Consider the following 24,388-nt stretch of genomic DNA (forward strand, 5'->3'; position numbering starts at 1 on the left):
GCGATACTCGCCGGTCTTGGATTTTACGATTATCCCGATAAATATTTCTTCGACAAATAATTCTTTGGCATCCATTTACGGATTAGGTTTATATCTGTTTCTTTATTTATTATTGCTTCAAGCCGGATGGTTTACTTAGCAAATATTGGTTTTTGTTCGACAAAATTGTAAATTATTCTAAGTCTGTCCTTATCGCTATTAATATGTTTAATATGTGGAAATCGTTCCATTACATTCTATTACATTACATTACGTTCCATTTCATTCCATTCCATTTCATTAGATTACATTACATTACATTACATTGCATTAAATGACACTGCATTGTATTAAATTATATTGCATAGCATTAAATTACATTAAGAAATATTACGAAACATTACGTTATATGACATTACATTAAAAGTTAATAAATTACATTACAATATGTTAAATTATATTATAAGAAAAATATTAGACCTAATTTAATTCCTGCATCTTACAATGATCTCACAAAATTGTTACTCTCCATCAAATTTTGTTTCTACTGTCATCGATTTTACATATTCTTGACATTATTACAATAATTACGTAATTAAATTCCACACAGAATTTACACAATAAATTGACGGAAACCAAGGAACATTTCCACTATCCGAACACGCGTGAAATCTCAAATCGTTCGGATATTTCGAGAGAAACTCGTCAACAATGGGTGCGGGGTGGGGAAATGTACAGTTTTCGATTCTATATATCGTAAGATGGCGTCCTATAAATTTCGACCGGTTGAGCAAGTCGGTTTAATAGCGGGTGTCGGATCAGTACGCAGATTATAAGATTAACTCTAATCTTGGCATAATACACAAGCGTCGAAACGAGGAAGTTCGGCCGTTGTAACGCCGCTTTTATCAAAACACCATCGGGGAATACATTTTTAGTGCGGCGGCCATCGGGATAACACCGTGTTTCATCGTTCTACACCTACAATTCAAGCTCGGCTACCCGATATGCGGGGGGGATCACCGACGTATTTACGTTCGGGAAGAATAAAAGCCGTGACATGTGCGACAAAAGCCGTCACAGTATTTATCGCGTCGTACACGGGTATTTATTATTTTGGACGCGCGCATCAGCCGAATTCACCAATTGAAAAAATAAACCGGCAGTTCTCAGCGGCGAGCGATTTCGGTATATTTCCGAGCCACTTTTTCAAACATCGAATCCATGGAAACAACAGCGATGCACGCGATCTATCTTTAACCCCTTGACGTGCCATCTTCTTGGGAGTCGATGCGATTAAGATTTTCTTAGTTGCAATCGTTTCTTAAGGGAGACAGAAAATGTCTCAAATATTAATGACAAGGATTGAAATTTTATTCTTATTTTAAACGTACTTAACCTCTTCAAGGATGAATTTTAATAGTGGGGAGCAATCTATTTTATTGTTTCTTTTTTATTTATCATACATCTCATTTCGTTCGATGAGGTTTTGTTAGGAATGCTGAGAGATTCTGTAGCAAATACTTTCTCAATTGGATTCGCATTTTCTTTACGCTTGAAATAATGATAATTTTAAGAAAACTAAACGTACTCATACGTGGCCTTGGGCGTAAAGAGATTAATAATTTATTACTATAATTTTCATTACGAATCGGATTTATCGAAGTATACTAAAAGGTTAAGATCGGTGTAGATGAAAAGATAATTATGCTAGTTGGTTTCGTTCGCAAGGAGTTATGTATATTTATGTTTAAAAAGTATTAATGGCGAGGGATTGGAATTTTATTCGAATTTTAAACAACAGAACAACACTTGTACTTATTACAACAGCGTAAGTATAGTACTACAGTACTATAATTATTGTACTTTTCATAACGAGTCGGACTCGTCGTAATACGCTAAAGAGTTAAGTTTGACGTAGGTGAAAAGATAATTATGCTAGTTGGTTTCGTTGCGAGTGATGCGTATTTATGTTTGAAAAATCATGCTGGAGCTCCGTGCGCGTTCAGTCTGCGTGTGTGCCGTGGCTACATGTGTACTGTAGCACGTGTGCCGTACTTGTACAACAGAATAAATACAGATAAAAATAGAGATAAAAAGTTGTACAACAGATGAACGCTCGAGTACTACTTGCATGGTGTTACGAATGCAACCGAAACGCTCCTAGTGCGATCTAACAGGTTAAGAGCGACAATAATGGCCGTGCATAAGAGCCTGGACGTAAAATCGTCAACGTTGCGTGTTATTTGATTGGTAGAAACGTTTATAGTTTCTTCTACAAGTATGCGGATATTAGTATGAATTTAACGTGTATGTTATATATTTAAATAAGTGCAAGTGTACGACTGTCCAAGTGCAATGAACTCTTGATTTAGAATAGAAGTTTATTTATATAATTCAAGGAATGCAAGAAAACATCGAAATATATGTAATTATAATATAATTATATTGTAATTATACATATATTATATTATATATATTACACGAGTCGGACAGCTTTCAATGTTAAGTATAAAAGTTACAAAACTTAGTGCTTTTTAAATTCTCATTGCTAGTTCTCTATAATTTTATTGTTCTAACAATATACTTTGACAAGTTTGACATTTTTATAATTATTATTTTCAGTGACTTCCTAAAGTATTTGGACACTAACATAGCTATAACTTCTACGCCATATATACTGTATAAGTGTACATTGAAAGGAAAAAATCTTTAATGGTATATAAATATCAAAATATAACAAACTTTCGATTTAGCATAAAACATTATCTGCATAATTAAAAAAAACAACATCAAATTATATACATATATATATACATTATAATTATGGAATTATATACATTACCTGTATTATTGTATATAAATCACACAATTTACGAAGTTAAGTATAAAAGTTGTAGAAATAATTATTTCTTATATTTTCATTACTAGTTTTATACCTCTATTCTGTAATAACAAATCTCAAGAAGTCTGCAATTATTAAAATTATAATTTATTTATGATCAATATCGTTTTATATGTCTATTTTATACGATTTCATGATTTGCTTATAGCATGTATCCAGGTAGCATAAAGACGTCTTTAAAACATCTGAATAACGTCTAATGTAGGACATTCGGGACGAACAGCTTGAAAAAGGTTTAAAAACGTCTTATTTTGCAAATCAAAACATCTTCTAGAAGTCTTTAAGACGCCTAAAACACTTTAAATTGAACGTCCTTTCAATGTTTGAAATAAGATATCTTAAAAACGTCCATTCTATGGCGTAAAGCGTTGAGACCTAAAATGGACATAGAATGTACATCTATAAGACGTCCAGTGCTTATTAGTTATTCCTTTATCGCATGTACAGGCGCATACAAAATACTTATAAACACAATTTATTTAAACCATTCGCGGTCGAATAGCGACTCTAAAGCGCCGCTAAAAAGGATCGTACTACGTTTCAAATAATTTTTATCAGATTTACTTATATTTAGAAAATTGTGAAGAGCTGTTAACTGTTGCACGAGTCTCAAAACACAATTTCATAATATATAAACAGCTCCAGATTGTATAAAATGGAAACGCTATAAGTCTAAACAAATGTTCTGGATTTCCAGTTAACCCTTTGCACTCGAGGCTATTTTAGTTCTAAAATGAAGACATTTATTCCAACCCATAGTTTTTCCATTTTGTATGATCGTTTTTATTTGATGTATACGAATATTGAACGCGTATGCTCAAAGAAGACTTCTATTACTTGACAATTCATCGAACACAGATAAAATTAATAACGTGAAAATTTTTTTGAAAATGTTGTAGCGTCGCTCCGGATTCGCCAGACGTGCGTAAAACGTTAAAATGGCTCCGACTGCAAAGCATTAACAATAAATATAAAATTTCTTTTTCTTGTAAGAAATTAGCGTAATCCGAAAAATGCTAGTCATAGCAATTGTAAAGAAAATGATGCGGCAAGGGGTTAATTTCGCACGCGCTATTCTTTATTGCCTTCATTGAAGAGACACGCGTTTGACAATTATAGTTAAAGCCACGATTAAAAAGTTAAACATCGAAAGTACAAGTTCGTCTCTTTTGCATATTAAGATCCTAGTAACATTATGCTTGTTTAATGTATTATAATATAACATAAAAAAATTATTAATGTCGGCTATACGTGATCGACGTGACAATCAACGCGTTTCTGAAATGATACGATAATATTCGAGTTTAATTTACATTTCTACTTTATTAAACATGCAAGGTATCCAACATTGAAAAAATTACATAATAACAATAATGTACAATATCAAAGTAATCAATAACAGAATACATTTACAGTATACATGTAATATAAGTGAAAAATCAACGAAAAATGCGACGTGAAGGAATTTTTCCTTGCAATATATATTTGTTTAAACACAGTGTAGAAGCTATACTAACGTTCGAATTCTTTCGGGAGTCATTGTATTTACGTCGGCGACGTTGTTCGCATTCTTCGGCTACATGTTCCGTGATAAATTGCACGGACTTCATGTTCCGAGCTCAGATGTGTTTGCCGAGGAGGCATCGCCGATAACGGCGCATCAGCGCGGTGTGCACGCTTTTCCTTAGGGACTGGCCTAGCAAACAAACCACTCGGGGCCACCCTCTTCGGCAACACGGCTTATCCTTGTATGGCCGTCCGTAGGTCTCTACACGTGTTCCACGGTTAGCACATCAAATAGGTAACCGATCTGTTTGCCCACCGTAGATTAAGAAACTATTCCGCGCGCTCTATGGAACGATCCCACTATCGGCAACATTCTCTAATTACTCGGGGATGTTCAACTCCTCGCCGTACCATTTTCTTCATAGTGACAATGGTAAGCACCTTCTCGGTTGCAATCATTTCTCAGGAGAAAAAGGAAAATTTATATTGATTGTATGTCTACACTTATTAGAATGTTTAAATATTGATTATAAGAGAATTTTATTCCGGCTTAAAAGAACGGAATAATAGTCGCACTGAACAGGATATTACTAGAAATCTCCGGAACAAGTCTGACTCGTTAAAGTACGGCAAGGGGTTAACCACTTGCGCTGGAAAAACGTGCCACGTACGTCGTAATGCTTTTGTCAAAGAATCACCAACGACGTGATATGCGCGTCGTCATGCGATTGTCACAGAAACAAAAACGACGCGCATTGCTCGTCGGGAGGGATTGTTTGCCAAAGTACAGATTGCACTACATAATGTAGACAAAATTATTAAAAGTCCTGGATCGAAATTAAATTAGTTTAGAAAATATAAATCTTTTTCCGATTACTTTGAGGCGTCGAACACTGCGCGACACCTTCCAGCGAGTTACACTGGACCGTTCAGGTGTACGCGTCGGTGAATTTTTTGCTAGATCAAGTAATCAACCCCTTGCCGTACCATTTTCTTCATAGTTGCAACGATTTGAAGTTTTTCGATTGTAATATTTTCTAAGAAGAAGAAAAGCAATTTAGATTTATCGTGTGTCTACAGTCGCTTCAATGTTTAAACACCGATGACAAGAAATTAGAATTTTATTCAAATTAAAACAACGGAATAGCATTCGCACTAAATAAATTATTACTAGAAATTTCCGTTGCATGCCAGACTCGTCAAAGTATGGCAAGTGGTTGACATCAGATTCGAATACGTCGCGCTCGCAATTTCGCAGCTGTCATCCGTCACGTTGCTATAGACGATACTCTATAACAAAATTTAAAAAGCGAATCAAATTCAAGACAGCTTATCTTTTATATAAAATTTCTAGTCTATTTTTGATAACTCTGTATACCGCATTTGAAACATACTTTCATTGGATGTTCCATAAAACATTGGATGTTCCATAAAAAATTTAATGTTAGATGGATAGATTTCTTCTATAGAAATTGTTTACGACTTTCTCGAATCATTGAACAATTTCTCTATACTCAGATATTTGCAATACCTGCGGCGCGATTTTACCATTTCGTGTTCCGTATTTCACCCCTTGCTCACTATGAAAATGAGCCAGGCTCGTGATAAATATTCAATGCTGGATCTAATAAATATGAATATTATTAATATAATTGAATTCTTTTATTTTCTTCTGAAGCAAATAAAGACAATAGCAGAAATAAAAATGATCTGATCCTGTTGAGAACAGTATTATGGAGAAATAAGTTTTAATCAACGCAGCGTGAAGGAAGTCGTAGTGCAAGGGGTGAATTTCTTGAACAAAAGACAGGCAGTCTAAGCGACGTTTCTATTATTTTATAATAAAATATATTTATTTTCGAAAAATATTAAAGACAAAGTATTGAAATTTTATTCGAATTTTAAAAAACACAATAACACTTGTTCTTAACAATTTATTACTGCAATTTTCATCGCGAGTCGGACTCGACGGAGTATACTAAAGGGTTAAGACTGGCGTAGATAAAAAGATACTTATGCTAGTCGGTTTGGTTTCGAGTGATGCGTATTTATGTTTGACAAATATGAATGACCAGGGATTGGAATTTTATTCGAATTTTAAAGAACAGAACAACATTCGTACTTGATCAATGCTAGATCTAATAAATTGGAATATTATTAATTCCGTCTAAATCGAAATAGAATTTAATTCTCCTGTTATCAAAGCCTAGAAACGAAAGCAAATAAAGACAATAGAAGAAATAAAAATGATCCGGCCCTATTAAGAACAGTATTATGGAGAAGTAAGTACTAATCAACGCAGCGTGAAGGAAGTCGTAGTGCAAGGGGTTAATCTCTTGAACGGAAGACAGGCGGTCTAAGCGACGTTTCCATTATTTTCTCCGACGAGTCTGACGAACGGTATCGCTTCGTCATAAACTAACATTTGTCGTCGACCGACACGGCGCCGTGTCTGAAACGGTCAAATCATCCGAGAGAGTCGGCCCCGCCGGCGCACAATCTCTCTCTGTCTCTCGGGTAATTATTTATCCGCGCGGGTATTCCGGCGAGAATAAAAAAGAGAAGGAGCGGAAAGTAGTCGAGAATAGGGCTCGCGAGTGTGCGAGCTGTCAGTGGCAGTCGGGCAACGGAGAAGTTAATCGGCCCGGTCGTTTAGTTTCGCTCCGTTTAGTTATATTTGGTTTCCACGGGGGCGGCAAAAGGGAGGGACGTGGTTCACAATTAGTCGGCGCGTAACTCGGGCTGATTTAGCGACGTGCTGCCGGCTACGAACGATGGGGATACGCGTGTCACTCTTCCACCGTGTCGCCGATTCTATTGCAACCCTAACCGCGCGCGCGCGCGCGCGCGATGCTCTTCTGGAAAATCTACCTGGAAAATAGGGACCACCCATAATGTTCGAAATATTCACTGTAATGGTTACTAGCTTCTCTAAATTCTGGATTTGATTAACACCTTGCTGTACTTCAACGAGTCACACACGCGATGGAGATTTTTATCAACAAATATTCGTCCGCGTGACGAAACTTCGTCAATAGCTTAATGACGGATATTCGTCACGTGTATATTATAGAAATTAATTGAGTCTTGTCCTTTGAATTCTAAATAAATCAAATTCTAATTTTTACCAAACATGGATAATGCCAATAAAGAACGGATTTCAGTTTCAGTTGCGTTGCATAACGGTGCAAACGTCAACAGAAACAAAGTAAAAGCGTAGTATTTGGTATTGGGTATAGAAGAATTTTATTCAAAGTTTAAGCGCTTGGCTGTTCGGATTTTATATAACTTCAGGATGCAAGAAAAAATTAAAAATTGATATATAAAGACAAATTTTTTTTATATTATTTTCCAAAATTTCACTGAAGAATATATGATTTCGAACAAGTTACGTTGTTTTTATGTAGATCATATCATCTCTACAGATAGCAAAAAATTCCGGTATTTTGTGAATGACGACGCAACAAATTATCGGATGAATATTTGTTAATATCCTGTTAAACCCTTGCACTGTAATAACGAGAGTCAGACTCGTGATAAAGATTCCATGCAAGATCAATTAAATATGAATGATATTAATTTCTTCTAAATTGAAATAAAATGGAACTCTTTTGTTATCAAAGTTTATAGACGGAAGAAAATAAAGACAATAGAAAAGACAAAAATGATCTGATCCTATTGAGGACAAATAAGTGCTAAATAACGAAGAGTGACAGAAGTTACAATGCAAGGGATTAATTATGATTGTTATTCCATTCTTTTATGTAGGAATCAAATTTTATTCTTTTGTCACCATTATTTATACATTCTAGGACAGGATAAATATAAAATTCCTATTTCTTCTAAGAAATTAGTGCGATCTAAGGAATTCGAATCGTCGTAATTGTAAAGAGTATAGTACAGCAAAGAGTTAATTTATTATCGATCAGTCTTAAAATTTCAAATGTTATGGCTCGGAATTTTTCACCGTAACGTTTTCTATTATGTCTAGACCATGAATTTGATTAATTTATTATTGATTAATATTAAAATGTCAAATACCATGGGTCGACATTTTTTACCGTAACCCTTGTTATTACGTCTAGATTGCGGATTTGATTAATTTATAATTAATCAATCTTAAAATTTCGAATCTTATAGCTCGTAATTTTTCACTTTGTTTACTACGTCTTTGATTAATTTATGATTCAACAATCTTACAATGATAACACATGTAGGGAATTTGTAATTTGTTAGTGTATTATTTGCAATTGAAATTATTAAGTATTTTATTTCGCATTAAAATCTTTCGCGCACTTCTTTAGAAAGAACAATTCTTATCTATCTTCGACGCGGTATAATAATTTCATTGTTACAAGTAGACTGCATTTACTATGAAACTGCACAAACTATACAAAGAATAAATAAAACAGAGAAAATATGAGACATAAACGAGTATAAATTAGAATGTAGTGTAATAAGGTGTATAGAATATATGTAATATAGAATAATATAGTAGTTAATAAATATTACGTTGCTACATACATTACGACATTAAAGTTAGATCAGACAATAGATAAATATAAAATAACAGAGTAGTTATTAAATATTAGGTTTCTACATATATTGCGACACTAAAATTAGATGATACAATAGACAGACATAGAATAATACAGTAGTTAATAAACATTAATTTCCCACATACATGCAACACTAAAATCATCCCTAGTAAAGATCCCTTCACAACGAAACTACAAACCATTGTGGAACCTCGATTATCCGAACAAGGGGATCCGAATATTCCGCACACTAGAGTACAGCTGCAAATTACAGTATCCATTTCTACGGTAATTACGATAATTCGTGTCGCATTATCCTTAGATTTACTAGCACGAATTTGAAATATATTAAATAAATTTTCATCTAATTCTACGGAAAGTCATGTGCGCGTGTCTCGAATTTAGTTCAATTCAAATACAGTAACACAATTTCTATATAATAAACTAAATAATAATAATAATAGTAATAATAATAATAATAATAATAATAATAATAATAATAATAATAATAATAATAATGGACACGATTCGGACAATGAGAGTCCGGATAATCGAGGTTCCGTCGTGCTGGGAGTTCCCCTCGGTCGCGAAACGGAACGTAGTAAATAGTGGTGATAATGGAGAAGGTAGACAACGTTGCAAGAGGGTGTAATGCGTTTTGCAGTATGGACACAGGGTGAATTCCGGGAAGAAATGAACGAGAGTTTAGCGAGGCTCGATTTGACGGGCCATGGACCTCACACTCCCGGCGGTAGCAACCCGAGTAAACAGGGCGCGACGCCCACAGCACCCTCCGGTGGATTTTCCACCGCGCCGCCCAGGTCCCGCACGAACACGACACACAGGCCGCATATCCGAAAAGGTACGCCTACCCACTTTACGAACTTTCTTATTGCAACCGTTTATGCTCTACCTTTCCTCGCAACTATCATCGCGCCGAGTTAACCCTTTCCGATCCGCGCTGTATTCGCAGGTTCGTTCCACCGGTCCGCACAGATTCCGCGAATCGCTTTGCCGCTTGGTACCGTTCACTTTGGAATTTGCCCAATCCTTAATTTTGATGATTTCATTCTGAAAGGTGTTCCATTTCTATTCGTCATTATCATTACAGTTAAACGGCATTGCATGTTAAGTAATTTTTGGCCGAGAATGATGCTAGTATAGAGTCTGTCGGTGAACATACAGTATCCTACAGCTTCGGGTATCGACTGCTGTAGATTATTGTACAGGTGTAAAGCAGTCCGGATTTATCGACTGGTAAATCGCGGTAAATTAGTGTGTCTGTCGTTTGTTTTCCAAGATATGGTAAAAGTATACATAAATATCCGGATGATGAGTCAGCCAATAAGTATAGACGAAGTCCCCATTTGTTTAGTTTTCTGGGATTATACATGTAATATATTATATGTATTATATTTAATATTTTATAATATATTATATTATATAATATATAGTTTTGAATGAAATTCTTTCATTTGAACGCAACATTGGATTCGTCTACAGAGATATTCTGGGCTGGTACAAAATGATGTCTGAACTTTTTGTCGAAATAGTCAAGAAAATAGGCAACTTTATCTACAGAAATTCTTTCATCGATTCACACTCGACATAGGACCGCTAAGGGTTAAACGCGAGTCCAATTTAACAAAGGCAACGGGCCCCGGTTTCAATGATCTTGTCGTATCAGGTAACCTCGACACAGGACCAAGTTAACCCTTTCACTCGAACGATGACTCTGAAGTACCATTAAAATTGTTCTGTCACATTTCAAAATGATCTTTATACTAACAAAGTTTGCATTTAAAAAAATTTGTAGGTTATGTCAGGTTAGTTTGAATCACAAGAATCAATTGCATAAAATGCACTTTGTTATACAAGATGGAAATACTATAAGCTAGAGAAATTGTTCTAGATTTATAATTGAAATTGTTTCGAGTGCAAAGAGTTAATATATACAGTGTTTACAGAAGGTGCGAACAAGAGTAGAAAAAACTCTTTTTCAATGCATAGAATACACTTTGTTATACAAAATGGAAATGCTACAAGTCAGAGAAATTATTCTAAATTTCCCGTTAAAATTGCTTCGTGTCTAAAGGATTAAAAGTACTCAGTCATAGTGAATAAAACAATAAATCAATTATCATATTACGATAAATGAAATACTATCTCTTTAATTTAGCTATCAATCGGATTAATAGCATAAATTAAAGCTTCTTCATCCGAGGCTGTAAAGATGCATTTTATAGATCTCGATAATTGACAAGAACGTACACAATTACCGACACAAAATAGCTTTTACAATGTTACCGATGATTAAAACAAAATTCAACAAACCCCGCTGTATTTTTTGTCTCCATTTCTAATTATTTCTAATATCGAACGAATTAATTTCGTTACGACCTAGAATAAGCTCGTTAAACCTTTGTACTCGAGAGACTCTGGAACGCCACTAAAAATTACTATACTACTTCTCAAAATAATTGTAATAGTATTAGACCCGTTTATATTTAGAGATTATTAAAATAACAAATATTGTACTTGCTAGTAAGCTAAATTTCTTACGCATAAAACGCAACAAATGATAAAAATAGAAATACCGGGAAATATGTTTAAAATATAATAAAAATAGCTTCGAGCGGAAACGGTTAAAATTCGCTGTAATGAAATTCGGTAGCAGGGAAATTCCTTATGATCATCCCTGACAATTCTCACGGGTGGCGCTATCAAATGATAATAGAGAGCGTCGCCGGCGTGCGCGCCGCGAGAAAGGTGAGGAAAATGCTGCCATCGTTTGTTTGCACGTTTGTTCGGCACTTAGCCGACGCTCTCGCAGCCGCCCCAAATCCCCGCAAATTGAAATATCTCTCCGAGTCTTACGGTCTTGGTTAACAACAAACCCCGGGGACGGATCTCACTTCACTCGTTGTAATCCCGAGACGAGGGCGAAGCCTCTCGTACTCCTTACGCGAGTCCAGCACGTACCTCTTGTTACCGGCAAAGCTCGCTAGTGTGTCTGGATTCAAAACTCCTTATCGTCGAACTGCCTTCGTGGAACACCAGCCACCCTGCACACCGATCTTTGTTATTCCAAATTATTTCATAAACGAGTCCTCGATCCTGTTCTCGATCAGGTATACCGATGGATGAGGACGATAAAGAATATACTCGCGTTGGTGTTCACGTTGACACGTTACATTATATTATTAATGATTAACAATAATCTTGACACGTAAAGTTCTGTTATGAATAATTAAAAATAATCTTGTCATAACTTTCATACGTAAGGTTCTATTATAATTGATTAAAAATAATCTTGACATTACTTTGACGCCCAAAGTTCTATTATGAATAATTCACCCTTTGCGGTCGAGTGGCGACTCCATGGCGCCTTTAAAAATGATCATGCCATACTTAAAAATAATTTCCATCGAATTTACTTATGTTAAAAAAATTATTAAGGGCTGTTAATTGTTACGCGAGTAACAAAATGCAATTTCATAATGTATAAAAAATGCCCGAGATTATATAAAATGGAAACATTGTAAATCTCAACAAATATTTTGGATGTCCAGTTGAAATGGCTCTGACTGCGAAAGGTTAAAAATAAAGTTAATTACAGCTACTTTATTGTGTTTATCAAAGTTTAACGCACAGAAGAAAGCTACAGAATTATAAAGCTAAAGTAAAGAAGCTAAATGTTTGATAGAACTGGAGACAGAAAGTATGTTGACATTGTAATTCATGTGATTGTAATATACACTTTACACTGATTGTAATATATACTGTAATTCATGACATTGTATAGATTTTGATATTCTCTGATTCTTATTACTTTAAAAAAGCGATTTGGATTACTTCTAATTAATTTGTTTAACATACAAAAGCTCAATTCGATTTTTCAAATCAATGATCGAAGCATCAATTTTCAAATCGATAATCGAAGCATTAATTTCCAAATCGACAATTGCTCTATTTTTAAAATCGCTAATCGAGAACCCCGAAGCTATTTATTATCACAAAAACCGCCCAATCAAGCAGTACAATGATTTAACACAGTAGTCTTCAACAATGAATATAACATTTTCGATGATACACTTTGGTTCCGTGCGAGCCCTAGCTAATACTAAATAAATTCGAATGCAGCGATAGAGAAATCGAGCGATCTCGATACGGAGTGCAGCCGATATCAGCGCGGCCTAATGTCGGTTAGGTATCTCTGTAAATAATAGCCGGGGTCCTGAAAGATAGTTAGCGGCATCATCAGACGCGGGGCCAGCGGCAGTCTTTGAAAAAGTAGGCAATCGATCACGAGTTGTCAATGGAAGTAAGGGGGGTTGGTGATTTGTCGCGGGGTCAGGGGCGGCGGCATACCCTCACCTGTCACTATCATGACAAACACATATTCGTGGCAGCTCCTGAACAACGGGATGGAGCTTCGCCGTCGCACAGAGATAACTATAGGAACGATCTAACTGGTGTAGGATCTGCGTTGGTTCCCATTGCATTCCGACGCTTGCATTATTCTATAGATAGATGCGTTACTGTATGGACACTACACAGATAGGTGCATTACTGTATAGATACTATAGATAGACGTATTACTGTATAGACACTGTATACATAGATGAGTTACTGTATAGACATTGTATAGAAAGATGCATTTCAATTATGAAAATTATAACTTATTTATAATCAGTGTCGCCTTATACCTTTATTTTACACGATTTTACGATTTGCGTATAGAATGTACTCAGATAGCACAAAGACGTCTTTAAAACATCTAAAAAACGTCTAGTGTAGGGCATTCGGGACGAACAGCTTAAAAACGGTCTAGAAACGTCTAATTTTGCAAATCAAGACATCGTTCAAATGTCTTTAAAACATCCTTTATACGTCTAAAACACTCCAAATTGGACGTCGTTATAATGTCTGGCATAAGACACCTTAAAGATGTCTATTTTAGGGCGTTGAGACCTAAAATGAACATAAAATGTACATCTATGAAACGTCCAATACTTATTAGTTATTCCTTTATCACAACTCATGTGATTAATTCTATACTATAATTTATTACAGGATCATACAAAATACTTATAAATACAATTTATTTTAACCCTTTGAATTCGAGTGGAGACTCTAAGGTGCCGTTAAAAAGGATCGTGTTACGTTTCCAATCATTTTTAGCAGATTTACTTATATTTAGAAAATTGTCAAGAGCCGTTAACTGTTGCACGAGTCACAAAACACAATTCCATAATGTATAAACAGCTCCAGATTGTATAAAATGGAAACGCTATAAGTCTGAACAAATACTTTGGATTGAAACTTTTGCACACAAGGCTATTTTAGTTCCAAAATGAAGATATTTGTTCCAACCCATAGTTTTTCCATTTTGTATGATCGTTTTTATTTGATGTATACGAATATTGAACGCGTATGTACAAAGAAAACTTTTATTATTTGATAATTCATCGAACACAAAGAAGACTTTTATTATTTGACAATTCATCGAACACAAAGAAACTCAATAACGTGAAAATTCTTTTCAAAATGTTGTAGCAAATTTTAGCGTCGCTCCGGAGTCGCCAGACGGGCGTAGAAGATTAAAATGGCTCCGACTGCAAAGGGTTAACGATAAATATAAAATTCCTTTTTCTTCTAAGAAATTAGGACCGTCTGAAAAATTCTAATCATAGCAATTGTAATGAAAATGGTACGGCAAGGGATTAATTTCGCACGCGCGATTCTTTATTGCCTTCATTGAAGAGAGACGCGTTTGACAATTATAGTTAAAGCCACGACTAAAAAGTTGAACATCGAAAGCACAAGTTCAATTCTTTTCCATGTTAAAATCGTAATAACATTCATATATTATAATAACATAAATCAACTAGTAGTATCGGTTGTACGTGATCAACGTGGCCCTTAACGTGTTTTTATTTTATTAATCCTGCAAGGTATCTAATATTTAAAAAAATCATACAATGACATTGAAGCTCAGTCTACTTTTATTTAATTTATTTCATTAATCGTGCAAAGCATTTAACATTTAAAAAATCATACAATAACATTGAAGCTCAGTTTCTATTTTCACTTTAATTATTTCATTAATCGCGCGAGGCATCTAATATTTAAAAAATTACATAATAATAAGAATTTACACTATTTCAATCTAACACTTTTATCTCAACAATGAATCGGAAATTATTAGTCTTCATGAGGATCAATAAATTGTTAATAGCGCCTTCGACCAGTTTTTAATTCCTTGCTCATTCTATTATATCTATATTATATATCTATACTATATGTATACATATGATATCTATCTATATTATTCCAGTCTATGTATCTGCTAGGATAAAACGTCGCTGTCTTCGTTGAGAATGTGATATCTTAACACGTTTCAGATGTTCGGACACCGACAGAAGTAAAACACGAATTGGGCGCTGGCGGAGGGGTGGTTTCTCCTGTTGGCGTGGTCGGTGTGAACGACGCAGACGATAAGGACGGGAAGAAGAATAAACGCCAAAGGCGGCAGAGGACACATTTCACGTCGCAGCAACTTCAAGAGTTGGAGCGGTTTTTCGCGACGAACCGGTACCCGGACATGCCGAGTAGAGAAGAGATGGGTCAGTACCTGCGGCTTGCAGAGTCACGAGTCAGAGTAAGTGATAACATTTTCACATATTTTTCATAATATTTTACTTTCGATTTTAACGGGATTTTAATAGTATTTAACAGTGTTTTACTTTTGTCTTTTACTGAATTTTACTTCCGACTTAAAGGATATTTTAATATAATAGTATTTTACAGTATTTTAGTTTCGACTTTAAGAATATTTTAATAGTATTTAACAGTATCTTACTTTCGTTTTCAAGAATGTTTTTAAAATATTTAGCAGTATTTTACTGTCGTCTTTAACAGTATTTAACAATATTTTACTTTGGTCTTTAACAATATTTTATTTTCCTATCGTCATACTTAATGCTATAGTGTGTAGTAGGATTTTTATTCTAAAAATTAATATCACCTTGTATGAAATATTTTTTAAATACAATTCTTAGAATAATATAGATTTGTATATAATAATCAAGACCCACGAAATGAAATTTATTTATTGAAAGCCACAGTTAGAAAGTTAAATATCGAAAGTACAACACTTAGTATCAACTACAGTACTTGGATCAAGTTACGTTGATTTCACAAAATTAGATTACGATTATATATATTTAATACAATGATATTATATATATTATTGTGTATATAAGAATTGTATATATAAATGGATAGATATATATAATTACAATAAATACTTTATATACATATAATTTAGTAGATATAAAATAATAATATATACAATATCGTTACATATAATAATATATATACGCATACATATGGAAGACAATAATGCATATAACATTATATCTAATAATATATGTACACACTCACATATCTTTTAACACGTTCGTCGCCAAGCGTGCATTGCTCGAGTTCCTTACTAGGCCCAAATATAATCGGAATGTATAGAATAACGTTATATTTTATACATTAAATATAAATTAGTGTATAACAAATCTAATAATGTATAAATTTTAAGTATTTTTATCATATATTTTATATTTGCCGGTGCTTATTCCATTAAATTCCTGTACTACAAATGCGATTTTCATAAATTAAATAAATAAAATAAATAAAATCCTATTTAACTAGAACAAGAAGAGCGTCACTCTTATTATGGTGACGGGTCCCCCACAGAAACATACCTGTCACTCGATATGGGTGACACGACGACGAACGTCTTAAGCAAAAAAAGAACATTCTCTTATATCTACTATTTCTTAGTAAAATATTCAATTACTCTATACATATAAATCAACAATTAAGCACGCTACCCTAGCACAAATAATTAATAGTCGTAACTTGAAGCGGCCATATTTTAGAAGTAAAATCATGCAACAATGCCCCGTACCCAGAAAAATGTCCCAAGCTGCAGAATACACAAAGTATAAATTTCGAAAGCGTACGAACGCGTTCCGAAATATTCGTCGAACCGTGCGAACAAAATCGCGACGGCATTTTCTATCGAAGATTGCGCAGACGAGATATACTCGGAGAGACCCGCAAGCTAATGAGTCACGTTGCCTCGTGACTAATTGCCGTTCGATTAAACGTGCAAAATGAGTCGACACGCGGTGTTCGGGTCGCCTGCGGGTTTTTTCTCTTCGTCGAAAAGCACCGCTATCGGCTCGTTGCCGCGTTATCGTCCGATCGAGCCTCTATCGATCATGTTTCTTATTCTGGACAAACAATTCTGCGCAAACGGAAACGTTACTATCTATTTTAATCGGCATGTATAGCGCGTCCTGTTGCAAATGACTTACCGAATGTACACACTCCTGAATTTCTACGTCTCCCGAGCTCGGGCGCGAGCAACCTCCATCCCGCTCGATCGAAGTAGCGCGACCCACAATGGACGCATTGATACGGCGAACCGTCGATTACAAAGCCAACAATTCATGCTTACCACGTTCTGATACCTCGAGGTGTTGTGCTGCGGACATGGATCGCTTCTGGAAAATGGCACTTCTCTGCCCGACGGTGCTAATAATTTCAATTTCCTTTCGACAATCGAGTTCTATTAATTGCAAATTTCGAGCACTGATTTAAGCATACTCGGTAATATTAGGCTGGTGCATATGAAATATCGGATTTTTATGTGAGTAATCAAAACTGCATATCTTTTTTTAAAAGCTATGGAAAGTGTAGTATTGTACTGAAAAGTAGCAGTGTTTTGTTTCAACACACTTTTCCCAACGCGATTTTATTTCATAGATGTCTGTCTTCGAGAAATTCTGATTTTTCGGATCAATAAACTGTGGTATGGAATTTTTCAGACTGTATTCATTTACATACTGTTTAGCCCATAAAAACTACGCATACGTCGTGCAAAACAATTGCGAAATTAAACTAAGTAAAATATAAAACTTTGCAAGCCTCAGCTGATTCATCGGATCTTTTGCCAACAAACTTTCATTATCTTGAACATTTAGGACACTTTTTACGGGCTAAATAGTACATAAATGAAGACAGTCTGAAATATTCCATATCAGAGTTTATTAATTCTAAAGATCAGAATTTGTTTAAGACAGGCATCTATGTATTGAAAACTCGTTGAAAAAGATGTAGTAAAGCAAACGGGGCATATTTTGATTGAATCAACAACTTTTGAAAACAAAAAAATACACAGTTTTATATATTTACTTAAACATCCGACATTTCATATGCACCAACCTAATATTTTTGTGAAAAAGACACGTGTGTTAATAAGCGACCCAGTGCTAATAATTCAATTTCTTTTTAACAATTGTATAGCGCAACTTTCTATTAGGATCCTGAGAGTACCGACATTGTTATTTGATTTTATTAATTGCAAATTTCTTGCTGAGATCTATGGAGACGATAAAATGTATCTAGAAGAAGTGTATAGTATAAAAATAATTTGATGGAGAACTGATTTATGTATACGCGATTATATTTTTGTGTATAAGGTCTGTGTTAATAAGTGTTAATGGGGACTAATAAGTGACGCATTGATACGGCGAAGCATCGATTACAAAAAAACAGTAATTCATGTTTACCAAATTTTGATACCTCGCTTCTGGAAAATGGCACTTTCGCCTGCCAGTGCTAATAATTTCTGTTTTATTTTAACAATGGTATAGCACTGCTTTCTATTAGGGTTCAGAGTATTGATATTGTTATTTAATTCTATTAATTGCAAATATCGGGAGCCTCTCTGAGATCTATAGAGAGGCTAAAACGTATCACGTATAAGTATAGCTTTTCAATTAGCTCTTTTGAGTAAAGAATTATTCAATTCAAGAATTATTTCAATAAAGGATTATTGTACTAAAAAGTTATTCTAATAAAGAATGATTCCAATAAAGAGTTATTGCCATAAAGAGTTGTTTTAATGTAGATTTATTCCAATAAAGATTTGTCCAATATAGAATTATTCCAATGTAGAAAAAGAAATTACGTGAATCATTCGAATAAATATACAGAATTTCTTCAATAAAAATTATATTGCCTGATGAAACACATGTAAACGCCAGAAAAATTTGTCTTCTTCAAAGTCAATCTTTTTAATTTTAAAATCGTGATTTTTTTTATAACGCAATTATATTGTCTTCCATATTTTTATAGATCGCGAAAAGACGAATTTTCAGAAAGGCATAAAACTATACTACGACGAAAAATGAATTACATAAATTAAAAAATTTTCCAATTTAATACCGCGCGTCTTCTTATTGAATCAACTTCAGATTTCGATGGTGGGAACACAAGATTCACTCAACTGTCTTTTCTCGAATTATTATAATCGAAGCAAATATAATTGATAATACAGTTGATCTCGTTAAAGCAGTTTATATAGTTGAAACAGATGATCTCGTTGAAATAGTTGATATAGTTGAGGTAGTTTATATGGCTGATATTGAAAATATAGTTGACATAGTTAACCCCTTACTTGCCGTACCATTTTCTTTACAATTACTATGATTAAAAATTTGTTGATCGCACTAATTTCTTAGAAGATAAAGGAATTTTATATTTATTGTTTTCTTACATCTGCCTGAGTGTTTAAATATTGTTGACAATGGTATAGAATTTGATTTCTACTTAAAGCAACGGATGAACACTTGATACCTAAGAGCTTATTACTATAAATCTCCATCACGAGTCTGACTCGTTATAGTATGATAAGGGATTAAAGTAATTTATACATATCAAGTCGCTAAAATGCAGTACCCAAGTCTCATAACTATATCACAATATTAATTAACTTCTTGACAACATAGTCACCAAAAACTATAATCAAGCTTCAGCCGATAAATCATACAATTCTCTACTATACCCTGAAACCCCAAGCCTCTATAACCATACAAAAACCATAAAATCTCTCCACAAAACCGTACAAATTTCGACCGCTACGTCTAGGCAAGAATATAATTCGTGCTAGAAAGATCAAGGGTGAGTTTCCGATTCAGATGCGGAGGCAAGCAGGAGCCGTGTTCACGGTTTATCCCACAGTTTATCCCACAGGTTATCCCATAGTTTCAGTAGGATCAAGCGACGGGACATGTCTTTCTAGGCTTGACAACTCTCGCGGTTCCGCGCGTTTCAGCGAGACATCTCGAAACGATCATATCACGGGGCCAGACACAGATTAAGAGAGCGAGAGAGAAATAGGTAGAGAGAGAGAGAGAGAGAGAGACAGAGAGAGAAATAGATAGATAGAGAGAGAGAGAGAGAGAAAGAGAGAGACAGATGCATAGAGAGAGACAAAGAGAGGAAGAGTCAGAGGAAAAGTAAGTTCGAAAGAGAGGAAAAGAAGGGGGAAAGGAGAAAGCAAAAGAGAAAAAGTAAAAGAGAACGAACGAGAGAAAGATAGAGAAATAGGACGAAAGAGAGACAGAGAGAGCGCAAAAGAGAGTAAGAAAAGGAGGAAAAGAGCGAGTAAAAGAGAAAAAGAATGAGAAAGAGACGAAGGAAAAAGAGCGAAAGAGAGAAATAGGGCGAAACAGACAAAGAGAGAGCGCAAAAGAGAGAAAAAGAAAGCTTGTAAGTGAGAAAAAGAAACCGCGAAAGAGAGAGACAGAGTAAAAGAGAAAGAGAGGGAAAGAAAGAATGAGAGAAAAACAGAGTGACAGAGCAAGAAAGGGATGAAAACGGAGTGACAGAGCGAGAAAGAGAGAGAAATAGAGTAAAAGTGGGAAAGAGAGAGAGAGAGAAAGCGAAGGAGAGGGAGAGAGCTCGGACGAAACGTCGGGATCGCGGCGGAAGAGAAACGGGTGTACGGAGGTGGGCAGGCACGGGGTCACGTGGGGTTGCGCAGCTCACAAGGGAAGCTTTGCGCCGGTAAGCCCTCCTGGATTTATAGAACCACACAGAGCATGGCACGGTGTTCCCGCCACGGTGCTATACGCCATGTACCAAAATGCTGCGGATCCCAACTATCGCGAAACCACGGATGCGTCCGCGAATCGTAACGTTCCCACAGTCGCATTCTTCGTCTTTTTCCTCTATTTACCGCCGCACTCCGCCGGCATATTTTAAGACCCATAAAAGCGAGGAGATCGCGACGGATTAAAGTTTCCCTTACCACCGGTTAATTTCGGGGCTCGTTTGTTTCGTTCGCCGACGGGTCAGTCACCTGTTCTACTCTCCACTGACGATTATCAATTCCAACCAGCGACCGGATTCGTTCGACTATGGAAGTTATGCACCTTCGCGACTGTCGCGTGGCGCGACAGTGAAATTGTTCCGTCGCGTTGTAAAATTATTTCTTTATGCTGAGATAGTTCTAACAAATTGGTAGATGGTAATAGAAAGTTATGTCAGGGTTATGTCGAAAGTTAAATAAAACTAAGTATGAAAAAATTAAAAATTAATTAAATGATAAATAATGTTGGTATGACTCAAGAGAATCAATTTATTAGGAATACCATAAATAGGATAGATAAATTATTTCAGATTTGTAATTAAAATGGCTTCGAGTGATGAAGGTTTATTTGAACAGGGTGCACTAGAGTAGTTATATTACATTTATGCAAATATATATTTTAGAAAAATTAACTAATAAAGTCAATTTAAATATGCTTTAACGATAGAGGATATAAAAAATATGGCAGAATGTTTGCATAGTTTGCATAAAAGTTGCATATTATATGTATTACGTAACTTCTTTATAGATTAATACTGACTTAATTATGTAATTATTATTATTAGAAAATTATTAGTTATAAAAGTGGCTTAAATTATCAGAAATTGCTTAATCCACTCTACTATAATAACATGTCAAATAACTTACAAAAAAAGGTAGATGTACTAAATATGAATTTTATATATTTTGTTTAAATTGATTCATTTGTTGTTAAAATCTATGAATAAATATAGATAAAAAGATACAATTAATAAAAATTCTGTCGTTTTATTAGGGTAATTATTAAGACTGCAATACTAATCAATATAACTATGAAAGAAATTATAGTGCAAGTGGGTAACTTTATCATTCAAAATTATGTCAGCGTTATGTCAAAAATTGAATAAAATTAAGTAAGGAAAAAATAAAATAACTTGAATAAAATAAAAAAGCCAAATAAAATTAACTAAAACATCATCGTTGAATTAAAATCTTGAGCCAAGTCTTTCGTCTCTCTTTTATTAAATAAAACAAATTAAATCAAATAGAAAACTTTGAATAAAGAAACCAAATAAAATTATCTAAAAAATAGCATTTACTTAAAAATTTAAAACAAGTCTTTCGTATCTATTCTTAAAAATACTATTGTATTGAAATCGTGAAAATTGTCTCTCGCGTTCGTCGCTAAAAAATACTCTTTAATAACGCCGAATTAGTCGCGACTATTCGCGGGGGTTCGGGGTTTGCCGTACACCGTGGACAGTGTTTCCGGTGTTGCTGTCATTGGAGCCATCCTGGTCGCGCCATAATCATCCCCGGTACGCGCCTCGGTCGTTGTTCGACTCGTCGAACCGTGAGGTCATTCTTCGGTCGAAATTTCTGTGTTACACGAACTTCGAGATACATAAAATTTACGGGCCGCGATTGCGCCGCATTTACTCAGTTCTAGCCGTTCCGATACGCTTAATTAATCTCGATGCAACATTTAATGCCCGCCGATAAATGCGTCAAAGCTTATCTATTTTGTCCTCGGATTTAACGGAATTCCGGATAAAACCTGAATGCTAATTCAACCAGTGCAGCGCACAGTGGATCGGACGAATCGAAAAGGTCGATCTTTCTTTCGATGAACGATGATTTCGAACGTCGAGATTATAACGAGAAATACTAACGAGCTTACAAGTTGCACTATCTGTTAAGTACTATTACTGTTATTATTAGCTTTAGTGCTACTTTTATTGTTTTTACAGTTACAGTCTTTAAATTATTCAGAATAAAGCGACGCAAAATCGAACGGCGTGTATAGAAAGTCTATTTGAAAAGCAGAAATTTTATCCAGACTTCAATTAACCGTTTGCACTCGAAGCGATTTAAATTGGAAATCTAAAATAATTTTTCTGGCTTATAGTATTTTCATTTTATATATATTCATTATTACATTTTATATAAATTGTGTCTTGTGACACGTATAACAGTTACGCGTTCAACAATTTTTTAAATCGAAGCTTTGATGGTATTTATAAAAATAATTTTGGAACGAGTTGCAACAATTTTAATGGCACCGCAGAGTGAAAATGAACGAAAAGATTTCCCATAATTTCAACATATAATACATTTTAACAAAAGTAGAATCCGCAGTTCCATAATCAGATTCAATTTCTTGTCTATTAAAGACTGGATCACTTTTTATAGTTGTGTGTTTCAACGAATAATAATAGAATTATGTAATATTAATTAACTGGTCCAATTATGTGACGATTATTGTCAGCACCTCTACATATACCATGTCGCGTGGACGCCGACTATAATCGATACCCATAACGAAAGTGTTAACCATCGCATAATTCCGTTTATTTTTATCTCTAGATTTTGATGACAGCAGAGTCATATTTTCAAGAATAATTAGTATAATAATATAGAGAGATAGATAGAATAGTAACTAGTAATTCTGGACTCTATAATTATTCTATTATTAGACCATAGTAATACAGGACTCTATAGTTATTCTATTACTGGACTCTATAACTATTTTAATACTCGATAATTATATTTATTCCATTCTCTACTCTATAATTTCCATTCTCGACTCTATAATTATTCCATTAGTCTATATTAGTCTATAAATATTAGATTCTGTAATTATTCTATTACAAGACTCTAATTACATGGGACTCTATGATTATTTTATTACAAGACTCTAGTAATACTGAACTTTATAATGATTCCATTAGTAGACTCTATAATTATTCTATTGCAAAACTCTAATACTACTAATAATATTATTAGATTATAATATTAATAATACTAGACTTTACAATAATTCTATTAGGCTTCAGTAATACTGGACTCTATAATTATTCCAATACAAGACTCTAGTAACACCAAGCTCTATAATGATTCCAATACTCCACTCTAATGACTTTCCACTCTCCAAACATTCATCAACCATTCTCCCCAAAACCATACCAACATCACCGCATCTCTCCCGCCGTTTCCTCCGCAAACAAAGAATCTCGCAAGGGTTTCGCGACCGGGGGAAGAATCGATGCACCGGTGCACTCTATCAATTGGCAATCGTCCCGCAGCATCCCGGTGACAGATAAAAGATCCGGAGATGGCACCACCGGGGAACGAATATGCTCGAGGAAAATGGAGAAAGAGGAGGAGTAGGTGGCAACTCGAGAGAGGGTCGTAGAGAGAACGCGGGAACGCGAGTGAACCGGAGAGAACTAGAGAGACAAAGAGAGGGAGGGTAGG

At 34.8% G+C, this 24,388-nt stretch overlaps 1 protein-coding gene across 2 annotated transcripts in view; it reads left to right on the forward strand.

The window, feature by feature from the left end:
• Ptx1 (pituitary homeobox homolog Ptx1) overlaps positions 1 to 24,388 on the forward strand; it is a 71,590-nt gene that overhangs the window by 18,865 nt on the left and 28,337 nt on the right. Inside the window, exons 2-3 of one of the 2 annotated variants that reach the window (XM_078181297.1) lie at positions 9,593 to 9,790; positions 15,336 to 15,592. In XM_078181297.1, the coding sequence (XP_078037423.1) occupies positions 9,593 to 9,790; positions 15,336 to 15,592 (455 nt within the window). The remainder of the gene's footprint in view (positions 1 to 9,592; positions 9,791 to 15,335; positions 15,593 to 24,388) is intronic. The other variant, XM_078181298.1, reaches the window with a different exon arrangement.

This window comes from Augochlora pura, chromosome 5, assembly GCF_028453695.1.
Source record: "Augochlora pura isolate Apur16 chromosome 5, APUR_v2.2.1, whole genome shotgun sequence".
NCBI classification, from domain to species: domain Eukaryota; kingdom Metazoa; phylum Arthropoda; class Insecta; order Hymenoptera; family Halictidae; genus Augochlora; species Augochlora pura.